Source organism: Neoarthrinium moseri, assembly GCF_022829205.1.
Source record: "Neoarthrinium moseri strain CBS 164.80 chromosome Unknown scaffold10_Wmoseri_CBS_16480, whole genome shotgun sequence".
NCBI lineage: Eukaryota > Fungi > Ascomycota > Sordariomycetes > Amphisphaeriales > Apiosporaceae > Neoarthrinium > Neoarthrinium moseri.
In genome coordinates this window covers 280,362-302,776 of record NW_026055124.1, presented here as the reverse complement: position 1 = coordinate 302,776, position 22,415 = coordinate 280,362, and the positions used below count along the sequence as shown (strand labels likewise).

Here is a 22,415-nt window from a genome sequence, read left to right as displayed (position 1 = left end):
ATGTAGATGGGTTAGCCACCTTACATGGAAGTGAAGTGAGTGCCCGTGCCCCGCTCTATCCGGTATTGCAGGACCGCCCGACGACGCTGGGCGTGCATATCACTCGAGTTCTCTTATGCACCTAAGCGACTATGTTCCCCAATCGCGTAGGGTAGCTTCACGGCCAGTCACGTCCCAGAGCTTCCACTCGACTGCTTGAACCCAATTTACATGCCAAACGACGTGATCCCCCCCACGAGCTTTACCAGCTCTCGACACTGCACTTTGGAACAGCCGTTTCCTTGAAATGGTGCAAGGTGTATCGCCATGCAGTGCTACACGGAGTTGACGCCTCCCACGGCTGTCACGCACTCCATTGTGCTGCCATTCCTCTCGGCGCAAAGCAACAACCTGGTCATCGCCAGAGGCTCCCTCCTCCAGGTCTTCACCACCAAGTCTGTTTCCGCCGAGCTCGACCACGCCCACAATGCCGCCTACGCGCAGTCTACCAAGTCGCCTGGCCACTATGACAGCCGGATCAACGACGACGATGGCCTCGAGACTTCGTTCCTCGGCGCCGATTCCATGCTGGTGCGCTCCGATCGCTCAAACTATACGAAGCTCGTCCTCGAGGCCGAATACCCCCTGTCTGGCACAGTGACCGGCCTCGCCCGCGTCAAGCTCCAGTCGTCGCGGTCCGGCGGCGAGGCTCTGCTGGTGGCCTTCCGAGACGCCAAGCTGAGCACAGTCGAGTGGGATCCCGAGAAACACGCCGTCTGCAACACATCCGTCCACTACTACGAGCAGGACGAGCTACAGAAAGTCCCCTGGGCCGCCCCGTTGGGCGACTACATCAACTTCCTGGCAGCCGACCCTGGCAGCAGGTGCGCTGCCCTGAAATTCGGTGCGCGCAACCTCGCCATCTTGCAGTTCAGTCAGGCCGAGGAAGAAGACATAGAGATGGATGACTGGGATGAAGAATTGGATGGGCCCCGGCCGGCCAAAGAGCTGGCGACGACGCTTGTAAATGGAACTAGCAGCAATGAAGAGACACCCAATTCATCCTCATTTGTCCTGCGCCTATCCAATCTTGATCCTAGTCTGATCCATCCTGTGCACCTCGCCTTCCTCCACGAGTACAGAGAGCCCACGTTCGGTATCCTCTCCTCCACCATGGCCCCTTCTGCGCCTCTTGGCCGCAAGGATCACCTGTCCTACATGGTCTTCACCCTGGACCTCAAGCAGAAGGCCTCGACCACCATCCTTTCAGTCAACGGACTCCCTCAGGACCTCTTCCGCGTCATGGCCATGCCCGCGCCTGTCGGCGGCGCTTTGTTGGTTGGTACGAATGAGCTGATCCACATTGATCAATCTGGAAAGTCTCACGGCGTCGGTGTAAACCCGTTTGCCAGGCAGACCACTTCCTTCGGGCTTGTGGACCAGTCTGAGCTAGACCTGAGACTGGAAGGCTGCGAGATCGAAGTGCTTTCGGCAGAGAATGGAGAACTGCTGATGGTCTTGAACGATGGCCGCCTTTGCCATGTGAACTTCCGCATCGATGGACGTACGGTGGCTGGACTGAGCGTCCGCCCTGTTGCCGCCGAGGCGGGAGGCTCTATCGTCCTCGGATCAGCATCGACCTTGGCAAAATTAGGTAAGGCGTCACTCTTCGCTGGTAGCGAAGATGGCGACTCGCTTGTTATCGGTTGGACACGAAAGCAAGCTCAAAGTACGAAACGGAAAGGTCGCCTTCATGATGCTTCATTGGACTTGGATATGGATGAAGAGGATCTTGAGGATATGGATGACGATGACGATCTGTACGCCGATGAAACGGCCCCTACGAAGCAGGAGTCCACTGCACCCAGCAATTCTAACAGCAAGAGTGGCGAGCTAGTCTTCAAGGTCCATGATAGACTGGTCAGTACGGCCCCGATCCAAAGCTTCACCCTAGGCCCGGGTCGCGTACCAACCGAAGAAGAGGACGAGACAGATTACAAGGAGGTGTCCAGTGACCTCAGCCTTGTATGTGCTGTTGGAAAAGGCAATGCCGGCTCCATCGCCATCATCAATCGCGAAGTCCAGCCAGCTGTTATCGGCCAGTTCGAGTTTCTAGAGGCGAGGGGTTTCTGGACTATATCGGCCCAGAAACCTGTACCAAAATCCCTTCAAGCCGATAAGGGCGCTACCTCTATGGGGGCCGAACTCGACGCTTCAACGCATTACGATATGTTCATGATCGTATCCAAGGTCGATCTCGACGGCTACGAGACGTCCGATGTGTATGCATTGACGGGAGCTGGGTTTGAGGCGCTCACGGGCACGGAGTTCGACCCCGCTGCTGGCATCACGATAGACGCCGGGACTATGGGAGGCTCCAAGAGAATTGTCCAAGTCCTGAAGGCCGAGGTTCGCTGTTATGATGGCGGTAAGACGTTCTAGAAAAACTCATTCTTTTGATCCCCTGCTGACTGAACCCTCACCCAGATTTTGGTCTCAGCCAGATTTTGCCTATGCTCGACGAGGAAACGGGCTTAGAACCTAGAGTTGTCAATGCCAGCATAGCCGACCCTTTCTTGTTGCTGGTAAGAGATGACTCGAGTGTTTGTGTGATGAAAATCGACAAAACACTAGAGCTGGAGGAGCTCGAGAAAGAGGATGATACTCTTCTTTCCACCAAGTGGCTCACAGGTTGTCTGTACGAGGATACGACGGGGATCTTTGCCAACGTACAGACGGACAAAGGTGCAAAGCCTGGCGAGAACATCATGATGTTCCTCCTGAGTGCAAACGGCGCTTTACATGTAAGTCTTACTTCTGATCCCGTGGCTGTTCAGCACTGACTGCTCAGGTCTACTCGTTACCGGACTTATCCAAGCCAGTCTGTGTTGTTGAAGGCTTACCCTACGTCCCTCCGATTCTCTCTGCTGGCTACTCTGCACGACGAGGAAGCGCCAAGGAAACCGTCGTGGAAATCCTTGTGGCCAATCTTGGAGACAGCACAATGTCGTCTCCTCATCTGATTGTATGTGTACTGCTTGGGATACAACTGGACTATAATTGACTTGTATTAGGTCCGGCATTCAAACGACGATTTAACTATATACACGCCTTTCCGAGTAGCATCCGAAGAGTCTACAGAGTTATCGAAGTCGCTGCATTTCCAGAAGATCTCTAACGACCGGCTGGCAAAGAGTCCAGCAGCGGTTGCTGAGGATGAAGCTGAGCAACAGCCGAGAATGATGCCACTCAGACGATGCCAGAACGTTGGTGGTTACGAGACCGTTTTTGCGCCTGGTGCTTCGCCAAGCTTCATCATCAAGTCATCCAAGGCAATGCCTAAAGTTATTGGGCTGCAAGGCACTGGCGTCCGTAGCATGAGTCCTTTCCACACCGAAGGCTGCGAGCGCGGGTTCATATACGCTGACTCGAACGGTAACGCTCGGGTGTGTCAAGTGCCAGTGGGTGACACAACCTATGCCGAGATTGGTATGTCGCTGAGGAAACTACCGCTTCACATTGATGTCCATTCGGTCACCTATCACTCGCCATCGATGACCTATGTTGTAGGGAGCGATGCCGCCGAACCGTTTGAGCTCCCTAAGGAGGATGACTATCACAAGGAGTGGCAAATTGAGAAGGATCTTACCTTCAAGCCGATGGTTGAGCGGGGCGCTCTGAACCTCATAAATCCAGTCAACTGGACCATCATCGACACAGTTGAGATGGAACCGTGCGAGACGATTATGTGTATCGAGACCATCAACCTCGAAGTTTCGGAGTCTACAAACGAGCGTAAACAGCTCATTGTGGTAGGAACAGCTATCGCCAGAGGTGAAGATCTGCCCATAAAGGGCCGGGTGATAGTCTACGACGTCGTGTCAGTCATCCCCAAGCCTGACCGCCCAGAGACCAACAAGCGCCTCAAGCTTGTAGCCAAGGAAGATATTCCCCGAGGCGCCGTCACAGCGTTGTCTGAGATAGGAACTCAAGGCTTGATGCTCGTTGCACAGGGACAAAAGTGCATGGTGCGTGGCCTCAAGGAAGACGGTAGTTTGCTTCCTGTGGCGTTCATGGACATGAGTTGCTACGTCACTGCGGTCCGGGAGCTCAAGGGCACCGGGATGTGCTTAATGGCCGACGCAGTCAAGGGTGTCTGGTTCACCGGATACACCGAGGAGCCCTATAAGATGGTCCTGTTCGGCAAGAGCTCGACAGCGTTGGAGGTTCTCACTACAGAGTTCTTGCCACACGGAAACGAGCTATCAATCGTGGCATGTGATTCAGATGGCGGCATTCACATATTGCAGTTTGATCCTGAGCGTAAGCCCACACTCCCCTCTGCTGCTGCTTTGTCTCCCATCACATTATTTATGCTAACGTTACTACTCAGATCCCAAATCGCTCGGTGGTCACCTTCTCTTACATCGCACAACCTTCTCTGCTGGCGCCAATGTGCCCAGCCGCAGTCTTCTATTGCCGCGAACTCTACCTCTGGGTCACGAGTTCTTGTCCGGTGGTGACGACATGAATGGCAACGGCATGAACGGACATACCGCAGTATCGCAACCACAGCTGGTTCTTCTCGCCTCACACACAGGAATGCTATCCACATTGGCGCCCCTCTCCGAACAAGAGTACCGACGCCTCTCGTCTCTCGCCTCCCAGCTCGCGACCTCGCTCCCGCAATTCGGTGGCCTGAACCCCAAGGCCTACCGGGCGCCAACCTCCACCGGCGCTGTGGGCCGCAACCCCCCTGCCGTCGATGCGGGCGTAGGAAGGAGCATCGTGGACGGTGCAATGCTGGCGCGGTGGAACGAGCTCGGAGCCGGGCGAAGAGCCGAGATCGCCGGCCGAGTCGGGTTTGCGGGAGTCGAGGAAGTGAGAGCCACACTCGAGGGACTGTTGGGTGCCAGCGGACTGGCGTATCTGTGAACAAAAATAGGACAGCTGGAAGAGTTGGTTACCTCGCTGCCGTGGTTATGAGTCCTAGAATTCAATTAAGACATCCAGCCATTCGATGGACCCTGTCTATTCTCAGGGGCAGGTCTATAGGGGTTCATTGTACTTGTAAGGATAAGTAGAGGGTGCTAAGCTGAAGTCTGACCGCCCCAAAAGTCAGTCCAAACGGTTCCATCAGGCTCCGACTTGACTCGTTGACATTGAGACGTATGTCGAGAAATCATCAGATTTCTCTTGACCTTCTGTCCAGAGGGTCCGGTCTTTTCCGTGTGTGCCTTGGTCTGTACTGAGTCTTCTAATTATAGGGAGGCAGCTTTGAGATCGAGTGCTCGCCGTTTCACAGGTTGTGTACAAAGGAGCAGGGGACTGAGAAACTTGTTGCTTCTATTTCCGCCGCACCAAGTACCCATGATGTCTACCCGTGGTGACTATACCTCGCGCCATCTGTGACGTTGGCTTCAAGGTTGGGGCGTTCTGACTCTCAACCCCATGCCTCGTCACCCGTGGATAAGTTTTTCCACATCCCTCAGGAGCCTTGTGCATAATCGTCACGGTGATGAAAGAACAGGAATGGAAGGAATGGAGTTGGGGCCGACATAGCACCATTCGATTCGGAGGGTTTCTCGATCCATCGCCCACGTCGCACAGCTTTGCTACAGATTACATGCGTTGCTCCGGTCAGCAACGGCCATCATGACTGGGAGGGGAGTCCGAGGGCTCATCTGCGCAGGGTGAGACTTGGGTTGCAGCGGGCTTATATATGTTTCACGTTGACGCGAGAGAGCAGTCAGCCCGTCAGCGGCAAGGATAGCTGAATCTGTATTTTTTTTGGCCCTCGTCCAGTCGTCCAAGAAGGTTCGATGTGACGGCAGCGGCCCGCTCCATGTCACCTAGAGTCTTCCTTCTCGTCTAAAACTCCCTCCTGGGGGAGAAGCTGAGCATTCTACGGCAGGACCTCTCCCTGTTCGACCTACCTCCTTATCACACCCCCGAAAAGAGGAGGCCCAGAGAAGGGAGCCAAGACCGCCAGGTATCAGACTGTCTCCAGCCCGCGGGTCTTGGCTGCCGGCACTCCAAACGCCGCCGGCCCCAATCTGTGACCTTGAGGTCCAGCGCACGGCGCGGCCAAGCCGCCGTGATGTGCCAATGCAGTGGAGGCATGCTGTCGATCACCCGTCCCGGTGTAACCCGAACGGTCTTGGGGGTCAACGATAAGTGGTGTATTCCGACCTCCCTCTAGAAATAGATCTGTAGGCGGGCAACACTAGGCACGGCATCGACGCTGTCACGCTGGGGCAAGGCGGACTTTCCAGGCACAGCAGGGTGCGAGTCGGAGAGCGATTGGCAGCCGGGCGGCCGGGGGGGCCACTCGGCGGGAGAAAGGAAGACTGTCACTCTCAGAGAAGAACATTCCGACGGGGTTGGTTGGCTGGGTAGTTATTTTGGTTATTTGAAAGGCCCCATTTTAGCTCGAAATAGTCAGTCTCTCACAGTTTCCAGTGCAACGGGGGGATATGGGGACAGGCGGAGCAAGAGAGTGGCATCCGTCAAGATTGCTGTCTGGGCCAAGACTCTTGGGGACTATATCGCGTCTCGGGAGTTGCGGTGTCAGATGGGGGGGGCCAGTCACAAGTTAGCCTGTCAAGTGTCGGACCCCTAGACTAGTGCCGTGTCTAAAAAAGACAACCAAAGAGGTGCCCTGAATCCCCGTTTCAATAGGCTGCAGTAGTCCACTGATCAACCCGCCTTGGGCCCAGCTTGGCGCATGGCAGATCTTGGAGATCAACAATAGCAGGCGGCAGGGACTATTGAAACATGCCAGTTTGAGATAAGCCTGTCGTGAGCGAGATTTGTGTAATATACTGTCATTTGTGCACCGTCGGGGCGCTACACACATTGCACAAGGTCAACGCGCTTTGTTTGTATGCCATGACGTTAGGCATTCTGTCCCCGTTCTTCTGTCTGTCTATCTGTCTTGCCTTGTTTGTGTTGAGATCCATTTGAGATCCAAGGGGCGCACCAGATGATGCAAGGAATTTTGCGGTGACGCATTGCCAATCAGATTCCATTGCTCTCTGAAACGCAGCCAATAGAAGACACAAACTGCCGCATGGAGCAACCCGTCCTATCATGCCAAGCACCTGCATACTATGGCGAATTCCGCACATTTCACCAAAAAGTCTTAAGTCCGTCCACCCAAACTCACGATGTCACTGACGTACACCGGTTTAGGCTCTAGGGGGGATCAGGCCCCCTCGCCACACGAGAAGAGTCACCTGGCCAAGCAAACAAAAGCCGGACTAGAGAGTGAACGCCGTTCCATTGAAGTATCATAATGTTTTGGGTGCTTTTAATATCGATTTCCCAAGGAGAAAGAGGACCCTGCCCCATGACCGACTTTGTCCACAATGCTCCGAGTCCTCTAATAGTCTAGTCCATTTCGCCTTAACCCCTCAAATAAGCACATGAACAACAGCTGTTTTTTTGGTCCGCTCGTTCCGAAATTCCATGTCCCATCGCAATGTAGGGTGGAAGCTAATATCAAAGGAGTACAATCTATTGCTCTCAAAGGTTGGTCATCAAGGTCGTGAAATTGCTGCAATGTGCCCAGGTAGCAGCCAGGATAGAGAGTCGAGTTAAATCACTCGATGGCCACCTCGTGGTAGTCCGCCTTGTGCTCATCACGGTGCTCGCCGTAGTGGACGGGGCCAAGCTTGAGGAATCGAAGCTTGGCCGAGTCGTTGCTGCTCAAGCTAGAGGAGCGACGAGCCTCCGGGCGCTTTGCGGGCTGGTAGTTCTGCGAGGTAGGGAAACACTCAGAGGTGGTGGGAGCCAGTGAGAGAAACACCATGGGGCTGCGGACGTCGGCGTTGGTAATTCTGGTGGCCATTGTGATGAATGTGGAATTGTGAGTGTGTGTTTGTGTGCTGTGTGATGAAGTCGAGCGGGTGTAAGGAGGATGCGAGCGTTTTGTGTTTCTTTTGTGCGGACTGAATGCGAGAAGGATGAGGGCGCAAGTCGTGGCGGTTCTTTGGATCGGGAAGCTGGATAACTTGACAGAAGGATGGGACAAAGAAAGTGAAAGGATCGAGACCAACCTCGGAGGGCCTGGCTTTTTATAAACCTACATGACGCACTTGCCGGTCGATGCAATGTCCAGCCAACCCCTCTTCCGGACCTTCTTTCCTATCGTCCGGGCTGGTCTTGGTCGATGCGATGACCAAGCGCTCGACGCGTGGGAATTCTCTCGCAGGTGCCGCAGGCTCCGCTGCTGGTTTCAGCGCCGTATTGGCCAAGAAGCCCGCCCGACACTTGGGCTGGCAGATCACGGCTCCCGCGACTCTCGATAAGTGGGCAGCTGCCCAGAGGACGGCCGCATGTAACAATGCGCTGCCTGCGCTGCGCTGCGCGTTCCCACACGTGCCATCGCCATTGGCCCGCGAGTGGTCGCTGACAAAAGCAGCAAGCCGAGTCAGAGAGGGCAGAGGGCAGAGAGGGCAGAGAGCCCTTGATAGCCGCGAGTGGGGGTCCCCTCTGACCCGTGTGTCTCGGTCGGGACGTGGTCGAGAAATGGTCGAAAACAGGCTGCAAACCCTCCAAATCAACGGCCGGAGGCCGAGGATGTCGAGATCAAATAGAATGGACGTCTATAGAGTGGAGATCGGCCCCGATCCGGGATGCCGCGACATGTTCAATGATTCCTTGAGAGCCGCTTCGTAAGGTTCCCGACCTCACGGGGGATGCGCCCGTCCTATTGGCTGTCTCGGTAGGCCAGCGCTCGCCTAAAGGGATTTCTCGGAACGGGCTGCTGGACGGACGGAGCCCATCTCCCTCCCAGCCCTATCGATGGAGGGCTTCCGGGAATATCGGGTATAGAGGACCAATTGGGCGGTCGCAGCCATGTGGTATAGATTGTTCGTCCGTTGACTTATACTTGCCTAGGAATGGCATGCTGTTTGACATTGCTGCGCACCCGCTCCCGTTACATGCTAAGCATGCACGCAGTACTGTAGTGCAGATGTTCCAGCGGGGCGGATTCGATTCGAGGGCTCTGAGAGCACTATTCGTCCACTCGTCGCATCTGCTCGGAGAAGGCAGCCTACCATGGTACAGTAGATAGCATAAATAAAGCAACACGAGGAGAGCGCAGTAGTTGACGCTGACATAGCTCTGTCATCTCTCCGGCAATCATTAGTCATGACTGCAATCGAACTCCATCCCCCTGGACCATTACAAGGCTACCCTGGCTGCTGGGCAATATAATCACGGGCGGCACGCAAGGGACGCGGGAAGCCATCCTGCCCTGGAGCTCTTCAGCTTGACCAGCTATTCGAGGCCGAGGTTGCTAGAGCAATGATTTACGGTGAAGCCTGGAGAACGTGGATACTGCCCGGTCGGTCTTGCTCGTATTCCCCCTCGGGTACAGATACCGTTACCGTTGAGCATGTAGACATCCCAGTAGCCCCCAGGGCTGTGACATCACAATCTGCAGACCGAAATCAGGGGAGTTCATCTGTACAAGTCAGCTTCTTGTTTCGTCATAGGTGCCGAGGGCACTGCTTTTACCGAGTCGAAAACAAAAGTGCCTAGAATGAAGCTCAAGGGCCGAGAGGCATCCAATGCCCCCAACTCTTTTGACTTGCAATACTCTGTTGGTTATTCCTATGCATTGGTGCGGATATAGAAGCACCATCACATTGTAACTCCTAGAAGCATGGTTTTCTGGTGGGCTAGTCATATGGTAGCAGTCGTGCCTAATTGTTGGAAATCGGTCGTAGTCTGCCTCCGAGGTGCGCAATGTGACCAACAGGGAAAACCTCGAGAGGATGAAGGCAATGCTTCGAATGCTTTTCCAGAACCGAAACCCGCATTGCTCTCATGCCCATGTGTCAGGCAGCCATCCTCGGTCGTGCATGGCGCATACATTATTGAGGGTTACATTGCTCCACGACGATGGAAGCCCCAAATAATGAATTCCTGGACGCGCTGAAATAGAGTTCACCCAGGTCCCTGGGATTCTCTTGCTGGTGCTTGACTCAGCAGCCACGCGGATGCTACTTTACGTCCGGGTCCGATGACGCGGCTGATAGCAAGGACGAGATGGGAGGTATGCAAATCACCTTGGCTCCTGTATGCCCGTTGGGCTAAGGGTAATGAAAAGCGAACTCAGCAAGCACTCTAGGACAGATGTGCTTTGTTCTGCTTTCTAACATTACTCCAAGTTGGGAGCAAGCACACCGCGAAGGCTTTTAGGACTTATCCGCTGATTTCTTCGTCTTTAATCTCGGAGTTATGTATGTCTGTCGTGCCTACATCAAGGGGCAAGAATGGTTGTTGGCCAGGCAGGAGGGCCATCCGGCAATATTGGTGCTGCTTGTTTCAATTAAGGACGCCGCAGTCTGACAGACGAAAATTGTAAAGCCGCATAAGGCTGTGAATCCCTGCCAGTGGCCATGTTCTGCCTATGCTGTTGGTGATGAAGTTCATGGCCCTGCTGCATTCTCGCAAGATACCACAGAGGCGGCAACCTAATACAGCCAGGGGAAGAAACATCATTGTCAAGTCTCACCATCCAGGCCCCATGTTTATTTGCTACTCTTATGCAGAATGCGTATGACTATTTGATTCGCACGGACAAGTGTTTGTTGGAATTTACAGTTCTGTTAGTGTCACCATCGCGTCACAAGAGCTTCCCAACACTCGTGAATTGAATGCACTCCAGCCATTCTCCGTCAACCAGCTCGAGTAATCTGCAAATACCGGATCGGATCCCAGTAGAAGTGTCCAGTCTATCACTTGATTGCGCAGAGACATACCCAACGCTGCGGACGACCAGGGACAGCCCCAGCATCCACGGCGCTTAATTGTGCCTTGTGCGCTCTGATTGGCTGTCACAGAAAGCTCATCTCATCTGGGCAGACCAGCGTCAGCCATCTCGCTGGGTGCTCAACCTGGTTCAACTCGCACCTGACGCGCGGTAGGTATTGCCCCAATGCAATGCGTCTTCTTCAAGTCACTTCTGTGCCAGGAGCTAAGCGCGCCAGGTATAGTGACGAACCCGAATCGTGCTCCCCGGCTGGAGGGGGACAATAGAAAAGAGACATTCTGCATATCAAGGGCCGGCAGCTTGGTCATTGGCTCCGGCGAGTCGGGCTCACGAAACTGTACGGCGATGGACTGGCATGAGACTCTGCCGGTCAGGGTACTAGGTATTGGCTTGGAGTGAGTAATCGGAAAATCAAATCCCGCCTTTCAGATATTAGCTGATGTAACCACAGAGCAGTTATTCAGCGACAACGCTTTGCGCGTGGATCGGTAAGTGTCCAGTTGACAGATATCTCGCTGAGACCCCCTGTGTGGGGGCGGCTGTTTTCCAAGAGCCACCACAAGGCGAAAGGAATGCCTAAGATCATCAAGCCCATCCTTCCGTAGCGGATTCCTTCTCTTCACACTTGAAGGATCGTTCCATAAGCTCGGCATCAGATCCCGTTGCAGATTTTGCTACGCCATATGCTGGCTGCAGAGGTATGGGCCAGCACATCCTGGTAAATTGGGACTGTGGTCATCACTTGACACAAGGATGCTGCCGCCAAAGACGCACGTCAGTAGATTGTCATGTATCAAGCTGCTGGAGGTTGAGTATTCGAGCGAGTTTGGGCCGACAGGATTGTTGGATCAGGTTCAGCCCCGGTCACCTATACCAGAAGGTCGGTTTTCGGGCCTGGGCCCCACGGTAGGGCTGTTCGACAACGTCCTTCCCAACTTGAGGATCTCAAGATAGCTTCATGGGGTTGCACTGGGCGAACAGCTCTTGTCACCCATCCCGGCTTCTTGGATCGGTGGGTGGTGGTGAGCGATGACTGGGGCCAGGATGGTAATGTGATCAAATGCGTGACCTTGCAATAACAATTCTGAAAAGGCAGGGTCTTGGTTACATTTAACCCACCAACATGAAGCGCCAAACGCTGCTGCCGCAGATGCCTGTCATCCGATTCATCCAGATGGATCTTGTTCCATGGAGCGGAAGAGTCACTCACAGTACAAACCCCCAGCGGCCTGCGCTTATGGACTGTTGGCGGTGTTGGTTGCGTGCTAGTCGTTGTTGGACCAGCGTTCGGCGAGTTGGGTTCGCCTAGGTCGACTCTGTCTGGACACCCTAGGCCGCCCGCAACATGAATTTCAGGGTAGACTGATGGGACATGGCCAGAATCGGGTTCTCGCGTATGCTGATCACGGAAGTACCTAAAGTCACGAAACATTTGGGCGACTGAGGCTCCAAGCGTGTATTCAAGCGATGTGTGCTGTGCGAGAAAGAAAGTACATCATCGGGCACTTGTAGTAGCGCAGCAGCCTAAGGGACTTGATGGGCTCTAGACAGACATGACTAGCGCCATATAGAGCGGGTATCACCTGAGTATTGCTGTCGACTGCTCCTTCAAGTGGTTGCAATAGAACAGAGTGCGGGAATATTCTTGTATTGCAGACGGATCGACGCAAGGTTGCCGAGGCACGTACCTCCTCCTCGCTCGCTCCCAGGAGCCGTTCGAGATGTCCAGCTCGTCCAACCTGGTTGGTTTAAGATATCTTTTCAGATCCTTCAAGGGGCGACTGGAACAATAGAGGGCGGGTTATGGTTAAGTTGCGGTTCGGCACGTAGCTCTCGTGACGGCTGTGCCAGCGGGTGGAGGCAGGAGAGCGGGTGCGCCTAACTGGGGGTTTGGACCGCGTTCCGTTGCACAGGTCGAATGGATTCTTTATCGGGTCTCATGCTGCCATCGTCCGCATGTGTGCCACCGAGCCATGTGTCAGAGGAATACCTGTCCGACCCTGGGAGCCCACCTGGTGGAAGACGACTCTCAAGGAAGAAGGCTGTTGCCGCAACCTTATCCGCCAGGGTCCGGATATCGTGACTTTGCCTCATCGGGCTTAAGCCAGACTGATTCCTGGAAATCACGGTTTGAAAACATGATCCTAGTCCTTCACAGAGCGTCAGTTCCGGGTTGATTGATTCTCTGAGCAATTGCAAGCCGATCCTTTGCCCTTTAATGCCGGCTGTTGTGGTCGAGCTGCCGTATCTTGTTCGCCTTTGGCTCCTTCGATTGCTGAGGCTGCTGTGCAGATGGGGCCCACTTGGTACATGGGTAAGAGCTCAAGCCACTCGGAACGACCCCGGTACTTGACGGACTTGTTTCCCGTCTTTGCTCACTACTTCAGGTGCGCCGTTCGTGGGCGTGGCCAGACGGTCAGGCAAGATACGGGAGAACGGTGCAGTTTTCTTGGGTGACTTGGGTACCCAGCGAAGCCGCACCACTCGCGTGTTTCCGATGGCTCGCTCCTCTGGCTTTTGCAAATAGGCCAGTGTCCAACTGCGCGGGCGTTGAGCGAATCAGACGCACCACAGGCCTGCCTTGTTGCATGTGTAGACAGCTTGACAATCTCTGGCAGACCCTCTCTCCCCCCTCTCTCAGGGCTGCGGTTGGGGTGTGTGCGCGAGAAGTGCGTGCGCGCGTGTGCGTGCAAATGTACCAGCCGCGCAAACGGACAGACACCCGCCGTGGACGGACCCTGGGCAGCTCGAGTTGCTCCAGATGGGAGATGGGAGCCAGCAGTTCAGGTAACTAGGTACCGTATTCTGCATGGCCATTTGGTTTGGTAACCCACCTCGCGGGAGCAGCATCCCTGCCGCTCCTCGTTAGTGTGGGTGTAGGTACCTACCGTACATACAAGCATACAAGCATACAAGCAGACAAGCATACAAGCACACAAGCGTACAAGCGTACAAGCATACAAGCATACAAGCATACAAGCATACAAGCATACAAGCATACAAGCATACAAGCATACAAGCATACAAGCATACAAGCATACAAGCATACAAGCATACAAGCATACAAGCATACAAGCATCCAAGACAGGACTCAGGAATTAGGAACGGGTCCGAACATGGAAGTGGCCGGAGCGTTGGTCGTCGGCCACACCTGCAGGCCGCTGCTCTACTACATCTATAGCCTTGGATTGGATGGCATACCTTTTCTCTCATGTGCCAACGCCCTTCCCGCAGGCCACATACATTCGTCCTCCGTCAACCTCGCCTCGACCCCAATCTCCTGCTCACCTACCCAGAGATCAGGATTGGCCTCTTGTCGTCGCATGTACTCCGACTTGGGAAATACATGTTGGCAACTAGTCCTCTACACCCCCGAGTGGTCTCGTAGTCTGCCTCCAGCTCCCAACTACTTGCCTAAAATGCATTAATCCCACTCACTCGCTTGTACCCCGGCATTTCCAATGTGCGTCACTCGAACGGATGCTTTGAAGGGTCACCAACATATACCAACTTTCGGGCGTGGCTGCCTTGCATCTGTCAAACGAGGCCACCTACATACTATCGCCGCTGGTGTCAAAGTCTGTGCAAGAGTATAAAGACGTCTTGTCCACCACCCTCGAGTGGCTATCGGACCAGTCCAGGCAACCTCACGCAAGACTCAGCAAAGGGCAATCTCTCCCGTCTTGTCAATCAATCAATCAATCACAGCATTACGCCCGACTGTCAATTTTTGTAACAAATATCCTCCCCCAGAGCCGTCTCGGTCATCGTGCCGTTGAAGCACATAGCCTCACCACCCGCTTGTTGTAAGTTCTTATACACTCCAGCACTAGCCTCCACCGTGACTCGGTTGTTTCTAACACACTTTGCAGGGAGATAGAGCTCAAGTGTCGCGATAGTATTCCCTCAAAAGACGTCAACATGTGTACGCAAATGGTCATTGTGTACTCGTGCGGATGCACAACGTACGGAGACTTTGCCTACTGTTCAGAGATGCGGGCCACGGGTGTATGCCAGCAGGGCACACGGCGAAGGGAGGTGTCCGGAGGGGGGAAGTGCCCGAGACACTCGAAACGTCAGGCGTAAGTCGTGTTCTACTGCGCAGGGTTCTTATTTCGACGATGACTTAAAGGAAACCCCGCAGTAATGGCTGCTGAGAGCAGTGCAGCAGAATCTAATGTGCTTCGGAACTTCTCTTCGGAAGACAAGTCAAGCGAGCAATCGCGCCGTGTGTTGCGGATCATTATACAGCGTTTCATGTCCTCCACAGGACCAAAGGGGCTGCTGCTGCTACCTCCCCCAGCCGGCGAAAGGCTGCGGGAAGGGGGCGACCTGGAGGCACATTATCATGGCGGCGGGCAGACAGACCTACTGCGAAGAGACCGGCATGCCCTTTTTTTCTTCAAAAATTGAACTCGGCGCATCTACATATCTTTTTGCGATGGCGATTTCCCCGAGCTGGCGGGGTCTTGGATTGGGTTGATGTGGGCGGCGGGAGGACCCCATCTTCTTTTGATACACCACATTTTCAGTCGTGTCCTGACAGACACCGAGTCCTAATACCCCGGATGAGAACTCACTTTGATTTGTTTGGAAGCTTTTCTCCTTCTTTTTCTTCGTTTTATTGGATATCTGAATACATCAATCATCTTCCTATCTACACTAGTGCAGGCACTTTGGCCCGACCCAGTCTCGGGTGCGAACATGTTTCTATCCTAGGTGCTCAGAACCCGTGGTTTCTGCAATCCGAACAGCTCTGCGCAGCGAGTTGCTTGGCATCGGCCGAAGCCTCAATGGATGCGGCTATGCGCTGGGGAATATGGCGCGCTCGACTCGGGCATGGTGGCACAGCCAGCGAAAAGAAACGGCCCCGTCCGCTGCGCAACAAAGAAGCATGCTCCCGTCGGCAACGTCAACAGGGTTGATGCATTCCTTCTGCTGCAAGGCAGAGCGACTTGTTGCACCCTGCAAACCCTGCTGCGCCTCTGCGGGATATCTGCTAACTGAACTCCACGCAGAGCAGGCCCAGCAAGACTAAGACAGGTGGTTGCAAGGGCATGAGCCGCGCATAGGAGTGTCGGCCCAATTCAAGCAGTTGCAAGGATCACTCGCAGCCGGTCGACATCATGTGATGGGTTTGTATTCTCCCGCCCGGTATCGACATCGTTTGCCCAAACCGCGCCCGTGCTGGGATCTTCCTGGCTTCAAATCTGTCTCGTAGAGAGTGGGCAGGCTAGCACTGCATGTCATCCACGGCGACCCTGACCCTGGAGTCGGGATGGGCAGGCAGCGGGCGTTGGGCTTGCAAGATGGAAACGCGGCAGACGACGGAATACATCCTTTCGCAAGCTACTGCAACCTTGGGCCAGGACCGCTCACATCACGCCGGGCGGCCCCCACAAGGCCTGATGCGGCGGCCCCGCGGCCTTGTCATCTTCTCACCATCCACCGAACAATCTACCAATTGGCATCGCGGGCCAGCCAGTGCCGCGCCTCTCGTCCCCAACAAGCCGCGATGGTCGTCGAGCAAACGCGACTACCGTCCAATGGCGCGCTTGGCGCCGTTGGCCCGTTTCAGCGGCCGAGCCGATACGTCGACCCCTTTTGCCGCGGCCGTCAGGTCAGAGTGCTGCCTGACGTCGGACGAAAAGAAGAAACACGAGACGTTGGACGGCAGCAATGCCTCTTTTGATGTAGCCTACCTTGTGTTTGTGGAACAACCAAAGGAGAGAGCCGTGTGCGTCAGTCCAGTCGCGAGTTCTGCTGAGGTCAAGGGTACACCCGGCACGCACGTCCTCGTCCAAGTCACTACGTATGTAAGTACACATGGACACCGGGGGGGGCTTCTTGCTCCATCTCGGCCGCAAGCACCCTTCACTCGTCGCTTGAAAGACCACCCGATGCTCGATATTGGTCGGCAAGCGGTGTTGCAACTTGGTCTACTAGGTCGTTCGTTGGGTGCAGCTTGACGCATGGCGGCCCTGCTGCCGAGATGTCGCCGAATCTTCCAGATCCAAGCTTCATTATTTGACCCGTCACACCCCCCCTCTGACGACAGCATCCAGGCTCGCCGCAGCAGTTCAGGCGAAGTACGAGTAGGGTCGTCCTCAACCACGTTGACCACGGTCTGACTGATCGCCCGAGTCGGACAGGGAGCAACCCCCGAACGGCGCGCTCATGACTCCGTGCTCTAATTATGCGCTAGCTACGGGATGTCCATAGCATGTTAGACCCTTGTCATGGCGATACCGGATCGCTTCCCCAGAGTATACTAACCGGATAGACGAGCTCATGCATCGGCAGAGACCCAAAGCTGCTCCGTCGAGTTGCGCTAACCAGGTGCACATCCTTGTCCTGCCGAGTTTGGCATGCCCCTAAGCTGCCAACCCAGCTAACAGGCGCTTAGCGGACTGCCCACCCAATGGTAGCTGTCACCATGGTTGAAGACGTTATAGATGTCGGTTCAGGATGGTTCGTGACATACAATTTCAAGAATGGCCAGAGAGCTGCCGCGGTTTCTCACTCCAGTGCCGCGGGATCCACCGCGCCTAGGGGTAATATCTGCAGCCAACGGCCCTCCTAGAGCGGATACCACGGTCCCATGAAGTCATACCACGGTCAAGGTCTGTATGGTGGCCTTGATGGTGATCCTAGTCGTCCACTGTTGATCCAACTCCACCAATCCCCGTGGTCCCCTTAGCCCTTCACCCGAGAATCTACACAGTAACCAAATCACATAAAACCAGTATCGCAACAATTCGTTGATGGATGTTGCCTTCGACGCAGGGGTACCAACACACCGGCGTCTCATTCACAGCTCAAATGGGCATGTCATCGTGCCTACGCGCCTCGCCCGTGGTTCCCAGGCTGCAAAGTCAAATTAAAAACTATGTTGGTTTGTCAGCTTGTCTGTCATCCGCGATATTGGCACAAATGAGACCATTGTCTAGGCGGATCCACCTTGGTAGCTATCTCTCCGCCGCGTCATCTCAATTAGTACTATGCTAGGCGGTGATGTCGCTGAGCCTTTGACAGGTTTTCAACACCATTGACTACCCCTGACACCTGACGGGATCTCGGGCAACTTGACGAGATAACTTCCTACCTTGGCTATTGAGTTGCATCCAATTTTAGGTCGAGTATGTCGAGCAAGACCCTTGGTTCTCGTCTGGGTTTCTTCACAGCAAAAGACGAATCGATAGGCGTCTTCTTCTGGAAGGAAATCTCCAACTAAGGGGTCTTTGGGTTCCCATGGACATATTATACCCACTCCTGGAGGGTTGTGTCGTTCGTGAACGCAGACACAGGGTCGTTCGACCCGATGCACACTTCAGACGGTAGACCTTGAAATTGATTACTGCAGGCTCTTCTAGAGCCCAGTACGGACGGCAAGGATCCCGCTGCTTCTTGATCCCTGTGGCTGCATCAAGCTAGGTAATCGACCCTGGTTCACCTTTTCGGGGCTGTGGCCCTCGATCTAGTGTGATTGCACGTCAGAAGCATCTACGTACGTCGTTGAGTGGAGGCGGGCTTCTACTTCCTATGTGCAAAACTGTGGTCTGGAGGACTACACAGTGGACAACAGGTTAGGACCTTCAGACGTGAGAGGAATCAACCCTCTCAAGGTCGACTCAAAGGAAGCCACCCTCGATCAACATTTTGAGACGCACTGACCAAAGTTTATCGAGAGACTCACATGAAATCCTTGTCATGGCCAGGCCAGGGTGATTTCCTCAGGGCTGGCTGGACCGCATCGAAAAAAAGGCCTTGCAAGCACATGTCACTCGCGACGCAACGGCATTGTGTGACGGTAACGTTTTAATGCCTCGGTCACAGCCCGCTGCATATAACCCACATCTAGTCCGTCTCAGATAACTCATTCATCTCCACCATATCAGCGCGCTCCATGCGTTGTGCTGCCTGCCGGGAGCCCTGTGCTAAACTCACCATTCAATATGTCATCTGGACCAACAGACTGACTCGTGGCACCATGCGGATATGCATTGATTGCATGAAGTTGAGTTGTTAAGGCCGTAAGTAGTAGGATCATCACCACTATATCGATTCTAGTTTAAAATCATGAAACTGTAAAAAGCAAGAAGTGTGGGTGTTGCAGACCTCTCGCTCTCTTGGTGGAGTTTCAAGCTCCAGCCAGATCCCTACCGCCTTGGAATATTAATCCATCCTATGCCCCTGCCAATACGAGCAGGCTGGCAGGGAAGGGATAAATTCTTTGTCGATGCAGTACGTTCTCGGGATGCCGTCGGCCTCGGCTCTCGGTAATGAGTTACGACCGAAACACTGTAACAGGCCAAGTTTTGTGCTTCTGCTAAGATAATGGTCTCGCATGCCGAAAAAGGCATCCAGCAGTGAAACCGCTCATCGCGGTCACCGCTGTCATCGAAGTCAACTACGTAATGCTCTGCTTGCATTTGGGTAGTCGAATGCCTCTGATCAGGGCCGACACCCAGCGTCTTGAAAGCGCTCAGTAGAGTTCATTACTGCGATCCAACTTGCTCCGTATGCTTGGTTATCCTTCAAACATAGTTACGTTTCGGGAAAGGAGTGTTCTAATCAAACTTTCTGCAAGTCCTCCTGATCAGAATCTCCACTTCTATCATTTTCGCGAACGCTGAGCAGCCTCTCTCTATGAAGAAAATAACTGCTGAGAGCGATGTTGAGGGTTCGAGCAATCAAGGGCACCAGGAGCCGTTGGGCACAGCTGCTGCTGTGCCGCCGGAGACCATGAAGTGTTGGAATTTTGCTTGAGCAGAACGCAAGGTCTTCACCGGCTCCTCCCATGGACCTAGTAGGTTCACTTCATCGGCCCAATAGCCCTTGGGAAGAACCCTGCTCTTGCTGGAGCCGTTTTGGCTGCACCACGAGGCCAGCGAGCCGTACCTTCGCGGGCCGCGGTGCTAGAGAATACCAACGGATCTGTTCAGACTAACCGTGCAGAGAGCGGAAGCAAGGGCATTGCCAACGGTCGAGGGGATAGGTCCCGTCTGGCTAATGGCAAAAGGGTCCAGGGCGTTGAGCTGTTGTTGGTTGAACCAACACAACGCCACATTTGATGGATACCGGAGCTTCGGAGAGTGTACACCATCGATACTTCAGAGATACTCAACGTATACACAACATTTACGCAACCACAACAGTGTTCGCTCGGAGTCTGGGTCCTTGGAATGGAGACAAACCTGGATCGAACTCCTTGATAGCCGCCGGCTATGTGATATGCCGTCGACTCCAAGCCTCTTCCGGGTGGCCGCCCTCCACCTCACTGGTGTGAAAGAGATAACGGCACAGATGTGATAACCAATATCCTGCTGTCGTACATCACCCTCGTGAGAGCAGGCACATGCATGCAGCGTTGGGTGATCACGCCGCCGCTAGGAGTTGAACCCTTGGCTGCAGAGGCCCAACATGAACACGTTCCCCTCCACCCGAGGGGAACCATTCCCACCAGTAGGGTCTAGCAGGTGCAGAGTGGCTTTCCCAATTACCACTTTGCTCCCGGAACGAAGGCCGTGACTAATGCGCGTGCAGGTTTTGGTTTCTCACAGGGTATCAGGAGGGTGCAGCGACCCCCCTTTCTGGTGCCTGCCCCTTCCCGAGGCGTACGCGGTTGAGACATATACCACCACCCTTCCAGAACCGAGTCGACGCCATAACGCTTCCCCCACGTCCAATAATGGAACGAAAGGGGCATGTGCCACTGTGCAGGAGCAGGAGATGCTTGAGCAAATAACTTCCGCATCGACAGAAGGGGAACAGCCGATCGATGATCTACTATGGTCAGATGGCGAGTATTCAGTACTTGTGACGCTCACACTCGCGGACACACCCACTGCTACTGGTCAGGGCTCGTGACGTGTGGTTTCTGTCATGTAGAATAACAGGAGACCCCCAAAGGAACAGGATTCCAGCCCATCCTAGTGGCCAGCTGATGCGTTATGCTCTAGTCATGTGGCAAGGGGTTCAGAATTGAGATCCTGCCATAGTCGTCTAAACTCGGTGAAGGCCAATATACTTGAAACAGAATAGATTTCTATACCAGCGGAAGGAATTGGTCAGGGTTCCTAAATATCTGTGTCTTCTCGGTAATCTCGTCACGCTCAGTTATTACTCAAGAGAAGCACGGGAACACAATCCTGGGTCTCTGTAACCCTCGCCGGTGAGCCCGAATGAGGTTTTAAAGATGCGAACGAGACAACTCTCCAACAGAAGAGACTTTGCTTTCTTCACGATCCGATCTGGCTTATTCAATAAAACCAACCATTGTATCATAATCGAAGCTGACACCTACGAGATGCCAGAGTATCAAGCATCCCCCTAGCCCCCATCCCCTGTGAATTGCCGATGCCCCAACCGTCCGTGAGAATATCATTTGAATCCTCCACATGCCAAAATGGCAGCGGCACTCAAAGGGGCTGCAGTCACTCACACAATCGTGAATCCTTCCACCCAGGCCCAGCACGGCGGGCTGGCACGACAGGTAACTACCGCGGCCACGCCGCAGGAACCTGGCACACCACCTCCCTCCCCTCCTCAGGGTTCGGCAGGAAGGTCGGCCATAGAAGCAAAGAACCAGGAATGGCTCTCTGCATCCATCATCTCGAAACTCGTGGCAGAGGGTCCATGCAGGGGCCAAAATCACCGTCCCACCCCCCTAAAAGCTCGGAATGCAGCAAATCGCGGTCCTGGCTCGGCGCCGAAACGCACACACAGCCCTATGACTACGCCGCACGCGCCGCGCAGGAATAGCGACACTCGTGGAGGCCACTCCTCGAAACATGTTTCCTAATGAAGACGGTCCACCCTCCATTGGTCAGCCGTGCGCAGGCCTAGAAAGGGGGACCAACAAAGATATACCAATTTCGCTGGGTCCTGCTTCCCTGGATCCGCGGCTGATCAGAAATGCCCATACAACATCGCAATGATAGGGCCGGCAGACAAGCGACTGTACCAAAGGATGCTGAGGTGGTTGGCACAAAGGGAAGAAAACACGTAAGCCACCCAGTGTGAGTGAACATGAATTAGGGTAGCAGGCATAGGGACCCTGCGAGTTCCGAGGTGGTCAGTTCAACCACTGGATAGATTTTCGTGGGCTACTACGACGAGCGCAGTCAAGGAGATAGCGATGTCTCGTTTTTGAACCCGAGATACATTATATGGCCTTGAAACTCTTTGGTGGCACACTATTTATCCTCGTGTGAAAGCGCATATGCGAAGATGCGTACAATAGCAGGAAGAATAGACGCGAGGCACAAGGTCAGCCAACCAGTATAAAAGTAGTGAGGCAGATTCCACGTAGTGTCGTTGGACAATATCAAGAGTGGTCAGAACATTTGGTATTCTTTTCTTATGAAGACCTACAGGCATGCCCGGCAAGACAAGACAGAGAGAAAGACCACCCTTTTCGTTCCAACTCTCATCCATGATCCCTTCAAGGCTCTGCACGGCAGCCTTGGGGACACGTATCAATCTAGAGGGGAAGAAAAGAGGATCTTTTGTCTCTCTGAAAATCTGGATTGCTTCGCTTTTCCTCATAATCACACTATCATGCTCGCTGTTCTTCTGATTCTGCCTACGAGCATCGAGTCACTGATGCAGTCTTGTTCTCCTCCCCTCGCTCAAACTCCCCCTT

At 54.1% G+C, this 22,415-nt stretch overlaps 5 protein-coding genes across 5 annotated transcripts; 4 read left to right on the top strand and 1 right to left on the bottom strand.

Annotated features, from left to right (window-relative positions):
* Positions 1-306: 306 nt before the first annotated feature.
* JN550_003973 (uncharacterized protein) lies at positions 307-4,914 on the top strand (the record flags this gene model as incomplete). The annotated part of the gene is made up of 5 exons (XM_049315436.1): positions 307-2,407; positions 2,467-2,783; positions 2,831-3,004; positions 3,054-4,302; positions 4,373-4,914. The coding sequence occupies 5 exons, from the start codon at positions 307-309 to the stop codon at positions 4,912-4,914; spliced, it is 4,383 nt and encodes a 1,460-aa protein (XP_049173995.1).
* A 2,668-nt stretch (positions 4,915-7,582) lies between these two features.
* JN550_003972 (uncharacterized protein) lies at positions 7,583-7,831 on the bottom strand (the record flags this gene model as incomplete). Its single annotated transcript, XM_049315435.1, has 1 exon — positions 7,583-7,831. One exon carries the CDS (start codon positions 7,829-7,831, stop codon positions 7,583-7,585), a length of 249 nt encoding a protein of 82 aa, XP_049173994.1.
* Positions 7,832-8,157: 326 nt separating this feature from the next.
* JN550_003971 (uncharacterized protein) lies at positions 8,158-8,661 on the top strand (the record flags this gene model as incomplete). Its single annotated transcript, XM_049315434.1, has 1 exon — positions 8,158-8,661. The coding sequence occupies one exon, from the start codon at positions 8,158-8,160 to the stop codon at positions 8,659-8,661; it is 504 nt and encodes a 167-aa protein (XP_049173993.1).
* Positions 8,662-16,077: 7,416 nt separating this feature from the next.
* On the top strand, positions 16,078-16,867 carry JN550_003970 (uncharacterized protein; the record flags this gene model as incomplete). The annotated part of the gene is made up of 2 exons (XM_049315432.1): positions 16,078-16,580; positions 16,834-16,867. The coding sequence occupies 2 exons, from the start codon at positions 16,078-16,080 to the stop codon at positions 16,865-16,867; spliced, it is 537 nt and encodes a 178-aa protein (XP_049173992.1).
* Positions 16,868-21,176: 4,309 nt separating this feature from the next.
* On the top strand, positions 21,177-21,572 carry JN550_003969 (uncharacterized protein; the record flags this gene model as incomplete). Its single annotated transcript, XM_049315431.1, has 1 exon — positions 21,177-21,572. The coding sequence occupies one exon, from the start codon at positions 21,177-21,179 to the stop codon at positions 21,570-21,572; it is 396 nt and encodes a 131-aa protein (XP_049173991.1).
* Positions 21,573-22,415: the final 843 nt, after the last annotated feature.